General features: G+C 41.3%; 1 protein-coding gene across 6 annotated transcripts in view; it reads left to right on the forward strand.

The window, feature by feature from the left end:
* Nucleotides 1–23,256, forward strand: part of klf8 (Kruppel like factor 8) — an 86,482-nt gene that overhangs the window by 1,321 nt on the left and 61,905 nt on the right. For 3 of the 6 annotated variants that reach the window (XR_015131325.1, XM_086309508.1, XM_086309507.1), the window contains exon 2: nucleotides 3,995–4,075. Coding sequence is in view for 5 of the 6 variants with exons in the window: in XM_086309508.1 (XP_086165634.1) it covers nucleotides 3,995–4,075 (81 nt within the window). In the remaining variant the exon portion in view is untranslated. Of the gene's footprint in view, nucleotides 1–566; nucleotides 690–3,994; nucleotides 4,076–6,733; nucleotides 7,310–23,256 lie in introns of those variants that run through there. The other 3 variants (XM_086309511.1, XM_086309510.1, XM_086309509.1) reach the window with 2 other exon arrangements.

A 23,256-nucleotide genomic window follows, 5' to 3' on the forward strand; every position in this document is an offset into this window, starting at 1 on the left:
TTTCTCTTCATCATCATCCGTGGGCAATAAGCTGCTGCAGCACAGCATTGGTGCATGGGAGAGGAGGTAATGTGGAGAGCAGTGCTGGTAGATGCAATTAAAGCCCCCCACACCTCCACGCCTCTCTCGTTGCATTTGTGCGCTGGTGCTTCTGCAGCAGCTCCTCTTGCACTGCCCGCCCGCTGCCGGGTCGCCGGCAGAGCGGCCCCGCTCCTCTGCAGGGCTGCGCAGCTCCTGACTGACAGAGAGATGAGGGGTGGGGACGCAGGGTGGGGTCACAAGCAGGGAGAGGCGGAGGAGGAAAAGGCAGAGAGAGAGAGCCCAGCCCTTGAATACACGGCAACAACACGCCGACAGAGAGAGAGAGGGAGAGACACAGAGAGACTGGCTGTTTTTTTTTTTGTTTTTTGGGGGGGTAAAAGCACAGGGAGCCTTCGACGCCGCGGATATGAACTGAAAAGAAACACTGGAAGAGGCAGGGATCGTGTTCCTATATCCCGAAATATTTGACTGTAAAGGTGGAAAACTAGCACCCCCAAAAAAGCCCTCCTCTCTCTCCCTGACAGTTCTGATTCAGATAGAGCTACACCCAAAGCCCCGACCGACCCCCTCCTGCTCCTGCTGCTCCACCCCTCCGCCGCTGCACCGCTCCGGCAACCGAGATGCACACGGAGACCCGTAACAAGAAAGTAAGTGCACGTTATTGGCTTTGCCCTGGTCAGTGGAGGAATTAAAGAAAAAGAAGAAGAAACATCTACCTGTGTGGGTGATCTGCCTGTACACAAGCAGAGTTGACATTGTCAACCCAACATGAGCCAAAAATATGACTGTCAGTGAGCGAATATAGCCTGTGCTTCTATAACAGTCACAAGTGTGTCCTTGCAGGCAGTTTATTTTGCAAATTAGTGGAAGAGTTTTGTAACAGCGACCTCATTGCATTGCAATAACATCATTCCGAGAGTCCTCTAATTCTAATGCAGAAAAAGGAAAACAAAATCCTCCTTGTGTGTGTGTTTGTGTGTGTCCTGTGTATCTGGCTTTCCCTCTGTGCGCCAGGTTAGTTCAGGTTCAATTTTGAATGCTCTGTGATCTCTGAAAGGCAGGAAGGAAACGGAAGGCAGCAAATGCAGCTTGCAGGACACCATCTTAGCTTTTAAAGGGCCAGCAGCCTCTTTTCAAACACAACTCTGGGAAAGCAGCCAGGTGCACTGCCTCCAGCTTAACTCTGCACCGGGCTCCTGCTGCCGAGATGTTACCCTCTGCGCTTCAGCGGCGTTCGTTTTGAGTGTCAGTCAGGATGGCGGTGCTGGTCGAAACTAAATGAAACTTGGCGTGTGGAGTATATCATCACTGCAGCTTCAGATCTGTTTGTTTGTTTGTTTGTTTGTTTGATGGCTGGCTGGCTGGCTGGGTAGATAGGTGATGAAGCCCCAGCCACAGTTTGGTGCAGCACTTTCAGGTTTCCTGATAAAGCAGTGAACTTTGATCTGTGGATCTGCATGACCGACCAATGGTGACATGCAGCGTACAGTGCAGCAGATGCCAGATCACACACTGGCATCAGTTCATCAATTCAATTTCAGCTTATGTGTAGTGAAACGCCTATGACATCACATCCCGTGTTAGCGTGGAGAGGGTGGGGGGTGGCAGGTGGAGGACTGAGTGAAATACAGCTGTTGTTTTTCAGTGCTGGACGATGTTGAATTTGCAATGACGGAAACCAGAAGAAGGAGATGATTGGTTCATTGATTAAATGACAGTTATTATGAAGGCTCGCAACCATCTGGAACAGATTATTTACTATGTAATAGGAAGTTGTGAAGTAGACACTTTTTAGCTTATGTGCACACACAAAGGCATGAAGCCAGTTGTGTTGCCCCCCTTTTTTTGGCTTAGGCATGCACCTAAAGTGGACTGTATTTCACTTCGTTTCATAAAACACTGCAATCTAAAAAACAAACAAAACAAAAAACAAAAAACTAAATCCACTTTTGGGGTGAAGTCTGCAGGGTTAATATTCAATTTCTGTGCTTAAGCTTAACTACAGGGTGAAAGCAAAAGTGAAGAGAAGGGATACATATTTTAGCCTGAAAATCCTCCTTTACTTGGAAGTATTTGGCTATTCTCCAGACGTTGCCACCCATCAGATCTGCTTTAAATTGACTGTGAGATGCTACCTTTACATTGTGGTGTTTGCACAGTTAATCCATTCACTTTGCATATTTCTGCAGTTTTTGTAATAGGAGCTGGGGCGCACTCAGTTTACAGGTCCAACACCCAGCAGTGAATAGTGTTCTCCTTTGTGTTTAATGGTAGCTGACAAACAGCTTCTTAGTGCATTTCCGATCATTTGTAGTATAATGTTAGGTCAGGTTAACTGGGGATTCTTGTGATGATTGCCCATAGGTGTGAATGGTTGTCTGTCTCTATGTGTTGAATTGAATAAATGGATGGAGGGAATATTTGAATATGTCAAAGTCCCCTATGGAAAATTGAAAAACAGAAGAAGTGCCAAATGGGATGTGAACCCCAGTCTTGGTGCTGATAGAACTCCATCCTCCAACCTCCTGATTCAGACTTTGATTTGTTGACAGTGGCAATATTGGCCGTCAAGAGATGTCAGTCTTAGACACCTACAAAGTTTCCACCAAAGCACATGCAAACGTTTCGTTATGTGATGGGTGAGAGCATAGTGGATTGTTTGATGTAGAATCCAATTTCTTCTGCTTATCCAAATCGAGGAGCGGTGCTGCCATGGGGCTAGAGGCAGGGTAAGGGCTGGGCAGGTCACACACAGAGAGGCAGACAACCATTCACACTCCATTCATCAAACATACACTTTGATTTGGATTGTGGGAGGAAGCCGGAGTAGCCGGACAGAACCCAAACAGGCATAGAGAGAACATACGGAGGTTCTGCAGCGTAAGAGACCCTGTACACATGTATGAGTTAGTTTAAAGCTATCTTTTTTTCTACAGTCCTTTAACAGCTATAGGAAATGGCCAATCTTACTTATGCACCTAGTGCTTCTCTGTGAGGCCCGCGATGCATCTAGCATTCATGATAATAGAGCAGGTACTGTATGTACTATGCAAATACCCTCCCCTACACAAAAAACTCTGCATCTCTCATATGCATACAATGCATGCATTTCCTCTTATTCTTAGAATGATCAGCAGACTCTAAAATGAGAATAACTGCTGTTTATGCCAAATGAAGGGTGAGTAAGGCAGCTAGGGGGAAGTGTAGTTATACAAACATTTCTCTGAGCGGTGGAGCTGATGTGGAAGTTGAAATGATCTCAGTGTTTCTAGCCGGTTGACTATACCCTTAAATGGGAAGGATGTTTGAGGCCTCTATCTAACTTTACAGGCTTGTTCTTGCCTGTTTTTAAAGTTCAGCATTTCTTTAGTGAACAGCAAGAACATTTGATTTTATAGCATCACCTCTTCCCGTCTTTTGCGTGATGGAGCTTCACTATAAATTCCTGCACGACCAGCTTTGTTTAAATAAAAAAAACAACAAAAATTGTATGAACGGTCAAAAGTGCTTTTGTCTCCAGGGGAAACAGCTTGACTGATTTGCTTTTACCTGAAAGTGGAGACCAATAGATCTGTCTGAAGCCTTGTGACTGAAAAAGACCAGTTTTTAAAAACAAAACTCAGACTCTGTGTAATCTCTGCATTTTTAACAGTTATTAGATCCTTTCAGCCTGCAAGAAACCGAGCGAGGTGTTGTCACGGCCGCTCCCTTGCCTGATTATAATTAGCCTCGAGTGAATCCATTAAACAGAGAATGACTTTTATGACTTGTGCCACGTTTCGATGACTCTTTTAAAAGCACATGTACAACAGCTTGGCTCTCACGCACTTTTTCTGCCAAATCCAGTAAATCTGCAGGACTTTTGCAGCCAGTGTGGAACTGGAACGGCAATGCTTTTAAAGGGTTTGTACTTTAATTACCGTTTTTCATTAGCATCTACCTGTATTTACAGATGCCACATGCTACAATGTTTAAAACCAAACATCAGAGCAGTAGAAGTCTCTCTGTTAGGGTACCCCACCTACCAAAAAAGGTATAGTTCTTCCTTTTTCTTCTTTTTTTTGTAAGTTGCAAGCAGCAGTGCAACTGGCAGGTGATCTTTTGAGGTCAAAGTCAGTTTGCTGAGAAGTTCACATACCTTCATGTACCCTGTTGCTGTGGTTTTCTCTGCACTGTACTTATGCGGTTGGAACTGTAGTGGAGAGGTCTTGTAGACCCGAGTCGATGCCTCGCCTCGCCAAGCCTCGCCTTTTAGTCTCTTTGCAGTTTCAAGTTTTTCACAGTTGGTGCAAACTGTCACATTTTTTTTCTGCTTGCTCCAAACAAACCCAGAAAATAAAATTCATGCCTTCCTCTGTGGCGGTGAAATCTCAAAGATGTACCTCTCTTTGGAACTGTAGCTAAAGGAGTTTAATGCAGTTGATTGTGAAATTAATCACAAAGCAGACATTTGTTTACACTGTTAAAAGTTATCATTTCAGCTTATGTGGTGCTTCGTCACTGACTTGCACATTAGGAGTTAAAATGAAACTGGCTGATTATGGTGAAAGGATAAAATGTGACTCAGAAAATAAAATATGGCCTGAAGTATTGTTGTTCCAGTTTGATTTCTTTGGTGCGAATTGCCCAGTTTTGGAGATATCAGCTGTAGAGGTGATGCACAGATTCTTTCTCCAGAAGTCATGACCTGGTTATGCAAAGACATGAAAAAAATATCAGCAGACTTTATTGTGAGCGCTTTCATGTGGGAACTGTTTTATTTTCATCGAATTACCACCAGCAAGTGTGTCATCGCACAGAAAGTAGTGTGCATGTGTCCCCAATGAGGAACTTGTGCTTGTGACAGTGTGACAGGATGTAAACATTAGTGGCATCCCCCCAGCCCCATCATGAGCTGTAAACTTACCTAGTGCTGCACTTTCTTTTGAACTTTCCCTTTTAGGAGGACTGTAATAGATGAGCATTTTGTTGTTGTTGTTGTTGTTGTTGTGTTGTCTCATCGGTTTTCTCAAGTTCTTTCATTTTCAAAGCCCCCCTTCGCCTTGCTTTCTGTTTTTACTTTTACCTCTGACCCAGTTAGCTGTGTTTGAAGCGTGGGAGAGGAAATCAATTTCCTCCCATCATGGTTAAAGTGATAGCATTGCTCAGAGTCTTCATCAGAGGCATAGCTGGGCATGCTCAATTGTTTATACTATGTGTGTGTGCGTGTGTGCACATATGTGTCTGTTGGATCAGCTGGACTGTATGTGAGAGCAGGTTCAGCTGTACATTCCTGGGCAGGGCATCAGCAGCAAAGGGCCCTTGAATACAAAGTCTGTGTGTGTGTGTGTGTGTGTGTGTGTGTGTGTGTGTGTGTGTGTGTGTGCGCGCGCGCGCGCAACAGAGAGCAGATGCCACACTGTAGGCAATCATTAACAATGCTGAACAAAGTTTCAGCAAACTTCTCAGAACAGGGATGTTGTGTCACCCCCTCTGTGCCTGCACACGGACGATACTGTGCAAAAAGTTTGGCCGTCGAAATGAAGTCGAATCATTTTATTTTTCCTTAACATCCATATGTAAACAGGAAATGGGGCCTTTTGGGAATCACACTGAATATTTCTAAATAATTAATGTTATTTTCAGGGAGTAAACAATTCTGATATTGATATTTTGGCTGGTATTACACGCAGTACGATAGCCACATAATGAGAAAGTAAATAATTGGGTCATTGTTTATTAACTTTCCAGCTGTGTAATTCACAAACTGGTGAGCAGCTTTAGTGTCCCTGCCAGGAAAGTCGTTAACGCCGGCAGCTTTACTGGCTCCCGAGGGCCCATGAACAGCCTAACGTTGGACTCAATTAATGTAGCAGTATGAACCCCCATATAGTGGTAATCGTGAGGCACAGACTGATATGAGATGTGATGATCTAGGCACATATCTGCATACACAGAGAGCAACGAGATCAAGAGAGACCAGTTGACGGATGCCGAACACATAATTCTTAAGAGCTTGAAAATGAAGGTAACGGGACTTTTCTAAATTGAGAGATAAAAGGTCTTCACAAACTTAAAGAAGTCCTGTCGTCTTTTTTTTATTTACAAGCTCCTACGTCTACCCTGACCTGGATGACTGAGAACCTACTGGTTTAATCTTTCTCTTTCAAACTTCTTTGCAGTTTTTCAAACTGTTAAACGGCAACAGCAGTCCATGTAGTGGTTAACACATTTCCCTCAGTTTTATTTATTAAGCGCCAAATTGCCTCAAAATGGTTTACATTGTAAAGACTATGCAAGAACAGAGAGAAAACTCCAACAATTAAACAACCCTGGATGAGCAAGGACTTGGTGACAGTGGGAAGGAAAAACTCCCTTTTAACAGGATGAACTAGTCTTAGGCAGGGGCAGCCATCTGCTGTGAGAGGTTGAGGGTGAGGTGAGGGAGACGGGACATGATAGATCTCTGGGAATGTGAAGCCATTATGCTCGCCGTTTCACCTTGGCAAATGGTACTGTATGACAATAGTGACGTTACATCAATACACACCAGTGCAGCAGGTATACTGGTGTTCTAGGGGGATCACAAGCTTGTGAACTCTTAATGTGGGTCTTAATGCCTTAATGTGGTGACCTCTTGGAATAAGGCAACCAAAGGTACCGACCGTAGGCTAATAAGACACATTAGCGAAATTTTGCAGTTGCAGCTTTATATGTTAGTAAGAAAATCAGATCTATAGGCTTAGCAGTGGGCCAGCTTAGACCAGTAATACTCTGACAGAAGCCCTGAACTTGCTGTGACATTCTTTTTTTACTCTTTTCTATCTTTTTTCATGGTTTGATGCTACTTTGCTGCATGTGGTGTAGACAGTGCTAGGAGGACACCAAACAATGTAGGCAGAGCTTTTAAACCATCTGAAGCATCTTTTAGTTTTTTTTTTTGTCACATAACGGATACACTGATACAAGTCTAGCTGTGCTAAACCAGTATTAGCTGGGTCCATAGAAAACACCTCAAACCCATCAATTTTTGGTGTGACAGGTTTTTTTTTTTTTTTTCAGAGTGTTTGTCCAGTAGGATCAAACAGTTCTGGGAACTGCCTGAGGGTAACTACCCACTGGGGTGGTCCTCTGAGAACTGCATACCTTTAAGGCCTTTTTTTGTCTGCATTGGCACAAACAGTAGGAATGCTTCCGGAGGCGAACCACAGCTCATGGTGCTGCTAATGAGAAGTCTCCAAAAGCCCGCCTAATGAATCCCTTGTTTTTGCATTACCACCATATGCCTGTAAGTACCCAAGAACGCACCCAGAAACGGCACCAAATGAGATCTGCTTTGGTTGCAGGGTGTTTTTCTTTTACTTGTCCTCTTACAGCGTCGCCCTTTTCTTTATATGGTGCTTTGCTCTGTGTGGATGCCCCGGGTAGTTGAGAGGAAATGGCAGCATTAAATTAAAGAAAAGCTTCTAATATATCAAAATTGCATTTTAAATTTGTTTCATATTTACTCAAATTAGTCTGGACTTTACTGTTCATCCATTTTTCTTTGTATTGTTTCATCTTTTTGAGCTATTTGTGGACTTGTAGAAGCTAGTCTCTCCTCTTGGCAGTCATCCCACGATGCCTCCAGGCATTTATTTGGGCAGTTATTTTGAAGTATTATGTAAACTAACTTTGATTTCGGTCATCATTGGAAGATGAAAACTGCATATTTGGAATCACCATCAAATGTGATGCTTAAAAAAAGCACTTTGGTGTCTCTTCTCTGAAAAACTTTTCTGCTCCTGCAGAGTTGGACATCTGCATCTAGATTTAAACTCGGTGTTCATTGCATGCCAGGTCTGCTTATTATGCTGCTGACACAACAAATATCAAACCTGGATTTTTTTTTTCCCTTTCTAATATGGTGGTTGGCAGTGTTGCGCCAATCTAGACCAATCAGTGTCCACTTGTGCCACTCAGAGGTAGGTTCTCTCCAGCACAAGAGGATCCTTTGAGGCAAGAACTTAAAAAAGATGCCACAAATGGGGCTTTTAGGACTTTTGATGTAACCACTTTAAGCTTTGTGGACACATATAAGGGGGTACTTCCCTGGAACCAAAAGCACCTATGGATAACTTGCCTTAGTTCTTCTTTGGTTAAGGTTGTGTCTTGTTGTCTTTTGCTTCTTCATGAGATCTAGACCAACTTGTGCTGAAATCCAGCAGAATAAATTTGTACTGACAGAGCCCTGATGGCATAACCTGAAAATCTAAAGTCTTTGCCTAAAATATTTGTTGCTTAGCACTGAGTATGAGACACATTTCTACTGAGTTGTCAGGGTGACAAAGATGATTGGAGGGACCAGAATCAGCCGGTTGCTGCCAGCTTGTCACCTCACCCTTCAAATGCTCTCAAACAGCAGTTTGCCAAGATTTCTGGTCACGCTGACTTTTCAGGTTATCTGTGTTTCAGAAATGAGGATTGAAATGCTGCTGTTTTGTATCTAAATTGTGTCGATGAAAGTTGATATGTTTTTTTAGTTAGTTTGTTTTGTTTTACTTTTTTGAAATTATCAGCCGTGCTTGTGGTTTTGCAGGTTTTGGCTCATTGTGTATGTGGTAGTTTGCTCCATCAGTACGGAAAAACGAATAACCTGCGTGTAGTTTTTGCCCCTTGATTAGTGTTGTTGTTGAACAGGAATGCATTAAACACAGGCTTATTGTTTTTTGGATACTTGAGACTTCTAAACAAAAACTTTATTAATGCAAGACGTTGCATCATTCTTTGCAACACAGTCATCTTCTTTAGCAGGATTCACAAAAGTTTGCATTTGCTGTTCAACCAAATGATAAAGACCATTACGCCTCGATAAAAACACGGCTTTTGCAAATTAAGAGTGCCAATTGCTCTGGGTGGCGATTCCCTTTAACCTCCTAAGACCCGAACTCTTCCACAGCATACATTTTTAATTTCTCTTTGATATTTGGGCATATTGGGGCCCGATGAATGTAAAAACAAAGAATTACCAGATTTTTTTTTACCTTATTTTTGTTTTTAAGAAAAATAAGAGCCACATATGAGGATATTCGTTTAAAATTTTGATAGAACAGTAGCAGTATAATGTCCTCGTAAGTGGATATCAGGCCCATGTAGAGCAAAATTGAGTATTTTGGTCTAAATAACCCAAAATGTGATGTCCACATATGTGGACGCCAGGTCCTAGGAGGTTAAATTGGACCACATTTAAGAATATGTAGAGGAATTTCTCTAGAATAATCTTAACTTAAAGACCTCAAAATACCGCATCACCCCAATAGAGCACTTCGCTCTCACACTTCTTACTTGTGGTTCCTAGAATATTTGAAAGTAGAATGGGAGGCAGAGTCTTCAGCTTTCAGACCAGTCTTCTGTGGAACCAGTTCCCAGTTTGGATTGGGGAGGCAGACATCCTGTTTTTGTCTTCTGGTTCTGCTGAATGCTTATTCCTGTTAAAAGGGAGTTTTTCCTTCCCATTGTCGCCAAGTGTTTGCTCATTGGGGTTCTCTCATTGTTGGGTTTTTTTTCTCTGTTTTTGTATGATCGTTACAATATAAAGTGCCTTGAGGTGAGTGTTGTGATTTGGCGCTATAGAAATAGAATTTAATTTAATTGAGCTTTAGTCTCTGCTGAGCTTCTTCTGCACCTCTTTTCAAGCTTTTTATGTATTTTACTTTTTCTCAATGAGCCAATTCCCTGATTGCAATGATTAGTTCTAAATGGATTGCAACTGAAGGTTTTCTTTTGATTAGCAGCAGCATGAAGTTTGACAATGTTTCACGGATTTCAAAACATCAACGTGTCTGCAAAACGGGCTTGGTTTGTTTCTTTATCAAAGAGAAAAATTGTTCGCGTTATTGTCAGTACTTTTGTTCATTCCACCCGCTCATATACGTCATAATCCACCTCGCTTCACATGAATTGGCATGCCATGTCATGGAAAAGTTTTTGCAGGTTTTTTCCAAAGGTGTGTGACTTGGGTGACTTTGCAGAATTGTGGGTTAAAAACAAAATGTCAGCGGTTAGAAATACTTGAGCAGTGATGTGTACACTGCAGTGATTCAATCAGCCATTATCGGGCCATAGAGTCATTTTTGCTCCATCAAACCATCAGTTTTAATGTTTGGAGAGCTATTGGAAGAGGAGTTGTTGCTTGAGTCTCTGCCACCTGTGGTTTGCAATGAGGTGTTCATTGCACCATTGTTTCCATTAACAGAAAACGTTTTTTTGGCAGCAGTAAATGTGACCCAGGTGTACTTTTTAAGGCAGTCTTGAAAAACCCTAGCTGAAGTCGAGGTGGTTGAGATAATAGTTTAAGGCAAAGTCGGTTCACTAAAAATACACCTGACCAGAGGAACTTGGCATGCGTTGGGTGTCATAAATCAATTCTTTGTAATGATGTAGAAGTATCCAGGGGTGCATTTGAAATTTAAAGGCACCTGTGACCTGGAGATTAGGAGTCTCATGCTTCACTGGCTGAGCTAAGGGCGCTCTAATAAGCATCCTGTAAGTGTTTTCCAGGTGGCGGCTAGGTATCTGAGCTCACCGGATCACTGCGCTTTTCCATTTTCCATTTTATGCGAAGCTCTCAGAGTAATTTACAGCGTGCTGCAGTACAATAAGCTTCAGTTCCTCAATCTCCTACACTGAAAGCAACCGACAGAGACAAGCATAAAGGATGGGTGACACTCTGCTGGCAGGAAGTTTCTTCTCTTCACCTTTGTGAACCGATGTCAATGTTTCCTTTTCTTTTCTTTTTTCAGAAATCTGTCTAAACTGCTGTCATGTAAGATTTTACAATAAATAAAGAACAGAATACATTTATTTGGAAGTCATTTAAAATTTAGAAGTTTTTTCAAACTTTTTGGCTTTTAGCATCTGCTGATGCAAAGTACTGATATTTTATCAGCGTTACATTATGACAGCGGTCCCCAGCCCCCGGGCCACGGACTGGTACCAGCCCGTGTGTCGTTTGGTACCAGGCCGCGAGAGTTGAGGCTCGGGTGTGAAATGTATGGTTTTCATTGTTTTTATCATTAACTTCCCTGGGTCTTTTCCCGTGTTGTAGTTGTAGAAATATTTACACGTTACAATAGCGACCAGAGAGCATTAAGGGGCAGAGAGGAGGATGTTACTCTTAGTGTTGTTGGCGCATTTCAGGAGGACGCTGCTGATTAAGTTACACAATTACACAGTGAATCCGCGTTTATTATTATATTTACAAAATATCACAGTTTTTGTCTTGGTCGTATCATTTTATTTTGTTGTATTTATCTGTGACACCTTAAAGGCCGGTCCGTGAAAATATTGTCTGACATTAAACTGGTCCGTGGTGCAAAAAAGGTTGGGGACCGCTGCATTAGGATATGCAGCGGTCCTCACTCTGAGGAAAAGACTGGCAGTCCTTCTTTTAAACATTGTCTTAAGCTTGTGACATATAAATACCTCCAAAAATGTAAATATGCTTAAGTGGTAATAATTAGTAAAATAATAAATGACTGTGGGACCATGATTAATAAAATTTTAAACATGTACTTGGGCTGCACAGTGGATTCAAATCAACCAGCTCTCCGGTGACCATTCTGGGCACCACTTCTCACGATCCAAGGACATGATTGTTAGGTTAACTGGGAATTCTACATTGGTCATAGGTGCAAATGGTTGTGATGACAACCATTTCGTGGGCCGATAATAATCAGAATGAACAAAAAAGTACAAGTGTTAAACTCATCTTAGGTGCAATTCAGCCTTGCCATCGACTGAAAACCTTTGCTCCATAATGAAATGAAAAATAGAACAAAGGAGCCCTTGACTTGTTTAGAAGCAGAAAGAAGGGGAAAGATTTTGTGTTCAGACCTACAGCAATTCCACAAACCCTTACAAAGTGCTCTTAAAAGAGGTGATGCAACACAGTGGTCAACATACCCGCGTCCTTACAGTAAAATGTCATATTGTCAGCCTTTGATATGTTGTTTTAGTGCTGTTTTCAATTAAATATAGAGTTTAAATCATTTGTTGACACAGTATCCCAACTTGTTCTGAAATAAAGGTTCGTATGTGTGCTTACGAGTGACATAATTAACCAACTCTAACTCTCTAAGCTAAGTTAAAGCTGGTTAGCTGCCTAGCTGGCTGTTCATGTGGGAGAGAAAGGAGAGATAAATGAGAATGAGGTATGAAGACATGATGTGAGGAATGGAGTGGGTGCATTAGAGCCATCAAAAGGGTCACTGCTGGCAGGTGGTAGTGTGGTCCGGTCATTCAGCCACTGAATCATTGAGAATTAATAGGAAGCCGGTAGTCAAGAGAGCAGAAGTGAGGCAAATGTCAGACCTGTGCTTCTCTTCGGTGTGAGGTAAGAAGATGTATATTTTCCACATTTTTTCAGCCATTTATTACGCTCAGTGAAATAAAAATCTAAAAGAATATATAAATACCGGCCATAAATGTCTGAACAGAACACATTTCGGCTAAATACTGTACCCTTATGGTAGTATGTGCTCAGATAGATGGAGAATTGGAGGAAAAGAGTAGAGGTTGGGACACAGTTTCTGAGAAAAGAAGACAAGATGTTGTGTGGCAGAACATGAAACAATGAATAGACTCCCACGTATGATCAGTTAGGCTAGGGACAGGTATGTAATGTAATTATTTAATTAGGCTGGTTTTATTCCCACGTTTACATATGTTGCAACCTTCAATTTGAGCTTTCTGTTGGAGCAGACTGGGTCCACAGTTTTATGCTCAGGCCCTTCACTCTACTGAAAGAAAAACCTTTCAGTAAAAACCATTTTTTACCCTTTTATTCTATGACTCTGTTAGCGTAGCGTTGCATGAGTTACAGTTCAAAATCATCCTGACCTTTCGTGCATATGCTGTTTTAGAATTCCAGCTTTCTTCTGATTGGTTGCCTGTCATAAACGGAAGGTTTTGAACATGAGGTGGGTGGAGCTTCTGAGCATAAGATGACCATATTGTGAATAGCTGCTGGCTTTTTACAGATCCAGAAGTAGCCTTTGGTTCATGAGAATTACTTGAGCAATGACCTCATCATATGAAATTTTGGTCATGTTTGATACGAGTATCCTCTGTGGCACTATATAATAGGAAAGAAAGCTTAGGGTCCCTTCAGTGTTACATCAAAAATGGTGTTTTACAGATAACTTATGTGAATACTTTGAGGAAGACCCTTTTCTTTTTCGGGACAACCTTCCCTTCTGCGTGTTCTTGTGGTTGAGTGGGAGGAAGTCCCACTTCCCAAGGTTTGGGAAAACCCTTCCCAGAAGAGTGGATGGTGTTTTTGGCGCATATGCGTGCCCATGGCTGCATTTGTTCCTGTGGTCCTGACACTCATTCGTCCACACTGGGTTTTCATTATTGACATGCATTCCAGCAGCATCTAGAGGTGGATTTTCCTGCCCTGGATTCAGCTGAGTGGTGCAGTGGGAAGTCAAGTTGTTAGTGGTGTCATGGTCTCTCTTTTTTTTTCTCTCTCTCTCTGTTTGCTGGGCGGCCTTGTTCAGGCTGCCCTGCTCCAGGGCTTTAGGGCTATTTTTAGAGACACAGTGCTGTTTGTATGGCGAAGGCAGTGAAGAGCAGAGAAAGCTGATTCTCCTGTCATGTTACCAAAATTCAAGCCTGATATGAAGCAGCGTTCATACTGGGTAGAGCCATCCTACTTACTTTATGACCTTGAAATGATTCAACCCTGCGCTAAATGCTTCGCTATCACACGTAGCTCATCGTATGATTACATTCTCAGATGTAGGCTGGAATCCGTCAGCAGAGTCGGGTATATGAATGGAAGCCTCCAGCGGACGTGCGTGCCTCTTCTTAAAGTCGAGATGAGTACTCAAATCTGGAGTGTTACTCTGGTTCATTGTTTGTCAGATCTGTAACAATCGGCTATGACTAAACTGGGATCCAGTTCAAGTCGTGATGGACTATTTGAGCTTGTTACAAGATGCACAGACTGCTGCAGTACATGAATAAGAGGCAGACTGTGGCTCTGTCTATTACAGGCCTCCTCCTCCTCCATATTTTCACTACTACAGTCTACACATTTACACCATCTGGAGGTGACACTGAAATGAATAGAATTTCTGGCAGCTCTCTTGCTCTCACTCACTGACTAACAAGTGTAATGGATGAGAATGAAATTCAGTGTTTTAGCCATTAGGGTCTCAATTGCATTTCGCTCTGGATTTGAACAATGGCAGCCTATTTCTTAATCTCACTGTAGTCATCAGGATTATCCATATCAATTTGAATCATTAGTCATTTCTTCCATTCAATATTCGTGGATTAAATTATTAGATAAATGCCAGAAATGCTTCTGAAAAAAATATCACTATTTAATTTCTTGGGATTCAAAATGAAGTCTTGAAATGTGAATTCTGCCAGACTGATGGTGCAAATTAAGAAAACAAAAAAGCGCAAAGGAGAGGCCGGGAAGAACTCGTGTTTTTTCCTCTAATAAACTAATTAAGTGATAATTTCAGACACCAGATTTATTCTAAGACTTGGAAAAACACATACCCCCTTTTCCCACCAGTGTTGGGAAAAAATAATGTCAGTGGATATTTGAGGGGATTCTGTCAGAAATTTACCAATGATGGGAGGATACAGCCTACTGATTCTGTTCACCATGATGCTCTTTAGTCTTCTGCTGGTAGCGCTACATAATAATTAGACCTCATAAGCAGGAACTAGTGTCGATGATGTTGTTTGACATTACTCTGTCACCTAAACTTATAGAAAAATGTCAAATAATTAATGATTAACGATTTTGATATTGTTTGTGTTCATGGAAATCTATTGTATCTCTAACATGTATGCCCTAAAAGTAAAGATGTGTTACCTTCTCAGAGCTTAATCACTGCATTTGAACCCAAACCATGTGTAGTTTAACCTAATCAGGTAACATGATGTGACAAATCTGTGACATGTAGGACTTGAACTTCTGCCTCTGGTTGTGCAAAATCATTTGCTCCACAGACAACCCCAAAATGTGTCCCAAAAGTTGATTCTGTTCATCTGGACGTAGCGTTTTCAGTGGGAGAAATCTTTCGTCACTCATCCATGTGACTTCTTCGGTCTCAGCTGACTGCAGGTTTCCCCAGCCTTATAAATAGTACATTGCACAATGACTAAACTAGCACCACTGAATGAACAATGGGCTGGGAGGTCAGTTCCTTGATCATTAATATGCAAATTCTCACATTTCTCCCACTGAAAATGGGAATCAACCTTTTGGGATTTACTTACCTGGATGAGTGAGCATGCATCGAGACACCCCAAAATGTGTCACTTTTTCCAACTTTCAGAAGCGGAAAATACAAATTTTGAATTCATGGCCACAAATCACTACGTATGAGATGGGAGAGATGAACAGTTGTGTTCAGGGACGTGAAACTAATGTTGGAAAAGAAATGTTTAGCAGCATGTAAAAAAACAAAACAAAAAAAAACAAGAAACCCCTGTAAATTTTGTTTTCCATGAAAGATAAAAACCTCCCCCCCAAAAAAACCAACTTCCTGTGGAGTTTATCACCAAATTAATCAAAATAAATGGCCGGCCAGGCTGGGCAAAAATATTATTACAAACATAATTGGCAGCTGTTTGTGGATAACGCACACCTGGTCTTCTGTTTGGTTTCATCTTTACCTGGAGTGTCTGTCGCAAACATCGGAGTAAAAGTGGGCAGTAGATGGAAATATTGTAAAGTGTCTGTAAATAAGCTGTGGGTACCGTTAGTGGTAAAAAAAAGTACTTGCAAGCTTATTTACACACACACAGACACAGACGCACTCGAACGAGCTGGGTTCCTTGGAACAGCTTGGCCGGCCCAGTAGCCATCTGTGTTGACTATACATTGAAATGACAGTTTAACTCAGTCTGCCTAAATGTGCTAATCTGTCATGCTTGTACATTTTATGATTCTGGCAACGTCTTAGCTTTCCGCTTACCCTTCTGTTCACTCTAAACAAACTGCTAACCTGGGACACAGCATTTCCTGGAGTAGTCACTGGACGTAGCGAACAAAAGCAACTGTTTTTCAATTTTTGTGTTTTTAATGCAGAATTGAAGGTTTGACTGCATGCAACAAAGAAAATAAAAACAATTGTAAAACACTTAAACAATTAATTTTCTTAAAGCTGCCAAACATAATGTGTGTAGATATACAAATGTATGTAAACTGTGAAAAGTAAAAGTAAAGTTTATACATGAGTGTTAGGATGTTTGAATTAAAAAAACAAAAAACTGAAACTTAAACAGCTTCGTGGTAAGTATGTCTGTTTGATTAGAAGCTTTTATTTTGAAAAAAGCCACTAAAAACTACTGGGTTATATTGATTATAGGGTCTTGTTCAGATGTTATGTACACATACACAGTGGGTACTTTTGATGTACCTGTCGCTAGAGCAGGGCGATATGGCCAAAAATATTTATCACGATATATATTTGAAAATTTGCGATAACGATATAACTGACGATATAATTGATGCGAGACAAAATACAACTCCACAACATTACTAGCGCAAAAAGACAACCTTCCATTTATTTTCACTTAAACAAGAAGCTGGTTTTTATGTACATTAAAGCTTTATAAAAATGTAACAGTGCAAATGCAAATTCCTTGCTGAAAGTTTAACCCAAAGGCATTTCCAGTAGAAATGGGCTGACATATCCTGAGCATAACCATGTATAATATCCACTGAAGTTAAAAAGAGGTGCTTTGCAACATTAAACTGCAGTGTGCAGTACGCATTTTTCGGACCATAAGGTGCACGGGATTATAAGGCACATTAAGCGAAACAAAGCAGTCAGATAAATCAAACTTTATTAAACTCATTCTTCTTGCTTCCTCCACTTCTGTACCATTGATTCATTAATGTTGAATTCTCTGGCAGCTGCTCTATTCCCATGTTGTTGCAGTATATTAATGACTAACCTCGTATTGTGGATGGATTATCTCAGTTGTTCTCCTGACTGAAGTTTGGTCCGTTTACAGCATCCTGCCATGCGATTGCATTTGTCTCTAACCATGAAGAACCTTCACGTTAACTTTTATAAGTGGACAAGTGTTAGTGTTCGTCCTCCAGCTTCACTGTTTATGTTATGCTAACATAGCTGTGTCGCTAGCGATCACGTAGGACATCAACCAGCTAGCCCAACTTCAGTAACCCTACAAACGTCACTGCTGTTTAGTTTCCTGTCTTCATTTATGTTGGAAGTGATAGCAGAGGTGTACGTTTGAATTTTTTCAGAAATCTCTCAGTCAGAACATGCAATATCATGCTTAGGTAACTAGCGAAACTAGCGAGCTAACTTCTGCTAGCTTCCTGCTAACTTCTAACTCCGTTAAATGTAATACATTTTGTTTTCATGGATGCCTGGAAGTTAAACTTCATAGTTACACCTGGTAAAGCAGCAATGCTGATCGTTTTATTAAAGATGAAAGAATTTAGACAGTTTTCAACTCTCAGTGATGCTGCAGTGTTGTTTGACCTGAAGTCAAATATACGGAGTTTAGGACCCAGATTACTCCCAGATTTAAGAGCATCTTAGTCCGACAAATACGAGAATAACAACGGCCGCTTGCATGTTCTGCAAAAAAATGTGCTTTGTTGTGTATCTGACGGACAAACACCAAACCAGTTCCACATCACGGAAGTTGCACCGTTTTTACAAACCAATTCTGGTTCCTCAACAATCGGCCATGTGCGTATGAAAACAAAGGCACTGCGCATGCGCGTTTTACTCCCATTCTATCGCGATATTTCATTTTCCTATCGTTGCCTAACATTATACCGGTATTACCGTGAACGGTATAATATGGCCCAGCCCTACCTGTCGCCCATTCAGGTTTTCAGAGAGTTTTGAAATAAAAATCCAATTTAATGCAATAAATTGATTCTGTGCAAGTACTGAAGTAATTAATGGTTTGAATTTGAAATTGTGATGTTAATATAACACAAGTTGAAAAAAGTCTATTTAAAAGTGTTTATTGTTATAATGCTTAATTACTTGCAATGAAAAGGCTTGAAAATGTAAAGTTTCTTTATCAAGCATTTTTCATAGCAAGGCAGTCATAAAGTGCTGTACACAAAGGCTAAAATAAACAGAACGGTACACAGTAAGATTAATTATTTTATCTCAAACTACCTGTTAATCAATTTAAAAAAATTAACTCTTTACATGGTTAGTTGTCTCCGACAAGTAAGGCTTAAATTAATTAAAAGTATTCTAGATTTCAGTCTTTAATAGCCTTGTGCTGTGCAAGAAGAATATTTTAGCGCACATGCATGCACGGATCTGAAGGGATGGGCTGGACTGTTGGCTCATACAGTATGTGTGATTCAGTTAGCTGTACGTCTAATAAAACTTAAAAGGCTTCACTTGGGATTTGGAAAGTCTTGTTGGTTTCTTTACTCGTGTTTTATGTTTTCCCTCCTCCTCCTCCTCTGTTGGTCGGGATTTCTCAGACTTGGGTCGTTGTTGCTTCATCCCAACATCAACACTTGAGTTAGAGATGAGATTAAGCTGGTTGGGAGACCTGCTGTTTTATTGATTGACTACATTTCTGTCTGTTACTCGCTCGCTTGTTCGGCTCGCTCAGACTACAGTGGAAGGTGAAGTTTGTGGTGTTGAAAATACTGATGAAATGAGACAAAATGTTGTTGTCATTAGTACTGATTTAAATATGTATTAGGACAAAGTTCTCCCTGGGAAAAAATTCTTCAGTGTAAAGAAATTCCAGTGATCATCATGCAGATAATTCAGCCACGTTAAGAGTAGATGTAGTAATGTCTGAAATTTCAGAAGTACTGAGGGGATTTCTGATTTTATAACATCAATGGATCCCTTGGTTTTTAGGGGTTTTTTTTATGTCACAAGGTCAGTTACGCCATTCATTTCATTGTCATCTACAACTCTGTTTCCTTCTATCCCATTTTTGGGTAGAACAACAAATTGATAAGGTGAGATAAGGTCTCATAGATTTTAGCAAGTTCCTGCAAGGAGATATGCTGACATCAATCAGAATGGGAGTGAAGCAATGTACAAAACAGACACACATGTTTGCCTCTAAAAACAGCTGACTGCAACAATAAATAGCGGGGATGGAGAAGGGAAAAAGTCCCTGAATTTTATTAGTTTCTGTCATGGCTGGTGATGCTTGTAAAACACTGGAACATGAAAGACTGTTGTGGGAATTAACACATTATGCACATGATGCATGTTGCATAGGTTATGTTGTAGGCCAGGGGTGGGAAACTCCAGGCCTCAAGGGCTTGTGTCTGCAGGTTTTAGATTTGACCATGATCCAATCACAGCTGATTTAAATGATTTACCTCTTCGACATGTCTTAAAGTTCTCCAGAGGCCTGGTAATGAACTAATCATTTGGTTCAGGTGTGCTGACCCAGGGTGATATCTAGAACCTGCAGGACACTGGCCCTCGAGGCCTGGAGTTCCCCACCCCTGCTGTAGGCTCCACAAAGATTCACAGCAGAAGTCTAAATCAGCCATAAAACCTCAATCACACTGAACACAACAGACCAGTTAGTGAACCCAGCAAGCTCCAGCCACCCGACCAATTGGCAAGTGGCTGCTGGGGGTTTCTGGCTGACATTAGGTAAAATTGGTCGTAAAGGGGGTGGTGTAGTAGAAACATCCTTGGTATTGTTATAGTCAATAGCGAATTGCTGTGAAATGTTCTGCGAAGACTCATCAGCTGACCACCGAGCAGTAATAAAACCACAAACTAGAAATTGAGACAGGCTGTTGCCTTCAAAGTAAAAGCTAGACTTTTTAAAGCATTATGTGCATGAGTAAGGTACAGCTTTTATTTTGAAGGCAGGTCTCAATTTCCAATTTGTGGTGGACTCACCACAGTTTCAATACTGCTTTCTGTGTTGTAAATGTTTTTACACAAGTTGAGATCTTCCATGCAAACTAGTGACCAAAGCAGTCATTGGTTGCTAGCCAGCAACCGCCAGCAACCTCCAGTAACACGCCAACTGGTTGGGGAATAATTATTTTCCTCAGTAACCTGCGGTTGTGAGGGGCTCGCTGACCAGTGTCTAGGCCACTGTGAGTGGGACTTAATGTAACTGTATTATGTGGTTTAATATCTGCCAGACTTCTATAGAATAACTGTATTTGTGTATAAAAGTGTTGGTAGCTGGCTCTTGAGGGTGTCCGGTAACTTAATGCCACTGCGGTCTGACAGGCCTGAGGAGTTCACCATTTGTTCGCCAGCAGGTTTTGTAGGCTGGTGGCTTGTGTCACTGTCTGGCTGCTTTGTGTAGAGCTGACGCCCAGAGTCCTGTGGAGTAAACAATAAAAGGCTCTAATAGTAGGGAAAGACTTTAGGTTTAACTGAAGGTCATAAAGCTTCTGGGAGTTTGTCATGTGAGCTGCTGCATCAGAAAGCTTGGCTTTGTTAGGAGTCTCGTGTCTCTTCTCTTTCTGTGATCTGTTTTTTCTGGAATTTCTTTTTCTGGTTTTGTCCTTTTCTTTTATTATTTTTATTCGTTTTTCCACTTGTCCTTCGTTTTTTGTCTTTCATTCACAGTCTGCATGAGATAAATATAGATTTCAGTCATTTAATTATTTCGAGTTCCTCTGCTATTCTAATGCCATATATGTGAGCTGTCAAGGTCTGTTTAAGCTATGAGACAAGAATTGTGTTTCTAGTGTAGTAATATCCATTTAAAGATGTTTCATGTGGACTACATTTGCAACATAACGGCAGCTTGAGACATTTTATTTCCACCATTTTTACATGTTTATTGAGGGCTTCTTTTTTCCAGAGTTATTGTCAGCCTTTGTTGGAAACACTAAGCGTGCCTATTGAAGTACAACAAAAAACTGGTGGACATGCTTATCGGCTTTAAAAATCATTCAGAGAATAACTGTGTTTTTTTTAGTGTGAATTCAGTTTTGTAGATTGAAAGCTGTGTAATGCAAAAAAGGCTGTGCCGAGTTCGCTATCAGCGTTTGCTAATTCCACAGAACTCTGACAGGTAATTGTGTGTATAAACACACACATCATGAGCCTGAAGATCATATCTGTTCATTCTCTGCAACTGGGATTGTGTATGGGCATGAATGTGTGCATGACTTTTAAAATGGAACTCATGGATAAGCATTGAATTTTGCATGGATTTTAACTAAATGTACAACCAGAAATGAACAGATTATAGAATATATCACAAATAATGATCCATAAGTAAATTAATCTGCTTTGTTTTTCTTATATTTTAAATACTTGTAGCCTCAACACTCAAGATGAAGCACGAATTGAACAGTTTACCTGATGTCCCTGTACATGACAAATAAATTGCCTGAAATTGCCTGGATTTTATGATGTAATGAAACTATAGTTTCAACCTGTTGTCACTACTGAGTCATAATTGACTCATCTTTGGTTTTGACTTGCAGGCGTCACAACACGCTGGGTATGCTGTCAAATTCAGTTTTAAATGTGCAGGGCGGTCAGATAGAGTTCCACTGAACTTCTTCAGTGTTTGGTCTAGGCGCCACGAGACTGCGGCAAAAACGCCATGCCGGTGTTGTCACTGCTATGGGGCACGCAATGTTTGCAACGAAAGAAATGGAGGAGCCATGACGATATCGTGGAATGAGATGAGTAAAGTTTGACTTATCTGTTTTGTTTCGCTTAATGCGCCTTATAATCCGGTGCGCCTTATGTATGAAAACAGACCCGTTCATCGACAGTCAGAAAAATATGATAATTTCTTTAGTTGCTTCATTTCTTTTTTCCAATGAATGCTCCAAGCATCAATGTTCAAGCACATGCAAACATACTCTGGGCTTAGAAATGCCGAATTTTTGAACTACGCCCTTGAAACGTCTGAAATTAGAACGGATTACGTTAAAAATTGTAAGTCTTGAATTTAGAAAAGGGGGCTTAATGTTTACGTAAGAAGTCATAAGTCCATAGCCTCGAGTCTTTTTCTGGTTATTAAATACAAAACTCAGGCGAGAAGCTTTGGTACTGAATGTTCAAGGGAGAGGAAGTGTGTGTGCGTGAGCGTTCATTAGTGGAGCGTGGAGTATAGCCGAATACGTGCCTCTCGTGGGAACGTGTGACTGAATTATGTGAATGAGCGTGTGTGCTGTGGTGGGTGGGTGCTGAGGGGTGGGGCCTGAGGGCTCTGTGTGTGTGGGTTTTTGTGTGTGTGTGTGTGTGTTTGTGTGCAAGCACTAATGTGTGCACATTTTTCTCAGTAGCCTCTTGTGAGTTTTTGCCAACGTGCATGCCTGTGCTGACACACTGTGTGTGTGTGTGTGTGTGTGTGTGTGTGTGTGTGTGTGTGTGTGTGTGTGTGTGTGTGTGTGTGAGTGATATTGGCTGTGTCACCTCAGATTAGGCCCTGATGCAGCGGCGGCGGTGGTGGTGGTGGAGAGTGACCCCCTACCAACCGTGGCACAGTCATTAACGTGGAGAAAGAATCCCGTCTCCATGGCAACCTCGGCCGCACTGCCAAGGAGGCCACAATGAAAAGAAAAGGGGGACATGGGGAGGGAAAAGCAGGGCCGAGGGGAAGGAGTGAAGGAGGAGAGAGAGAGAGAGGAGAGGCTGGTGGTTGAGGTGGGGAGGGTGTGTCTGAAATTATGTGTGGTTGGGGATAAAGGTTGTGGGAATGACAGAGAGACATAAAGACTAGTGATGTTGATGGAGAGAAAGTGAGATGATCAGATAATCATAGCAGTGGAGCTTCAACACACACACCTCACTCGGGAAAGAGATATTGATCTTTTATCTCGATGTGTTGGAAGCATTCGTGTTCACTTTAATACATAAGATTAAGCTGAAAGTGTTAATGGGGTTGAAGGGCATCTGATCATCATCACATTACCTGACCAAGAATATGTCCACATTTACACAGAAAAAACCCCTCGCTCGCTGATAGTGAATGTAAGGTCAGTGGGCAGCTTTTAAAGTGATTTTATGTATTGTGTTTCAAACTGGAGTCGTAGTTGGAGCACCAGCAGCTGGCTCTGCAAGACGATATGAAAATCCTGGATATTGTCTTCTGTAGTGTTACTGTAAACAAGATTCATGGGACAGATATGTTCGGGAGAAAATGCAGGTGGCATGTTTTTTTTCTGTCACTCACTCACGGCAGAGTGCTTTTGGACTGAGAAAAGTAAATGCTGTATAAACCATTACTTGAAATAGCATT

The sequence above is a fragment of the Aulonocara sp. 'chitande type north' Nkhata Bay genome, linkage group LG10, assembly GCF_057382095.1.
Source record: "Aulonocara sp. 'chitande type north' Nkhata Bay isolate Kocher_YH1m ecotype deep benthic linkage group LG10, A_spYH_male_GT1.1, whole genome shotgun sequence".
NCBI classification, from domain to species: Eukaryota; Metazoa; Chordata; class Actinopteri; order Cichliformes; family Cichlidae; genus Aulonocara; species Aulonocara sp. 'chitande type north' Nkhata Bay.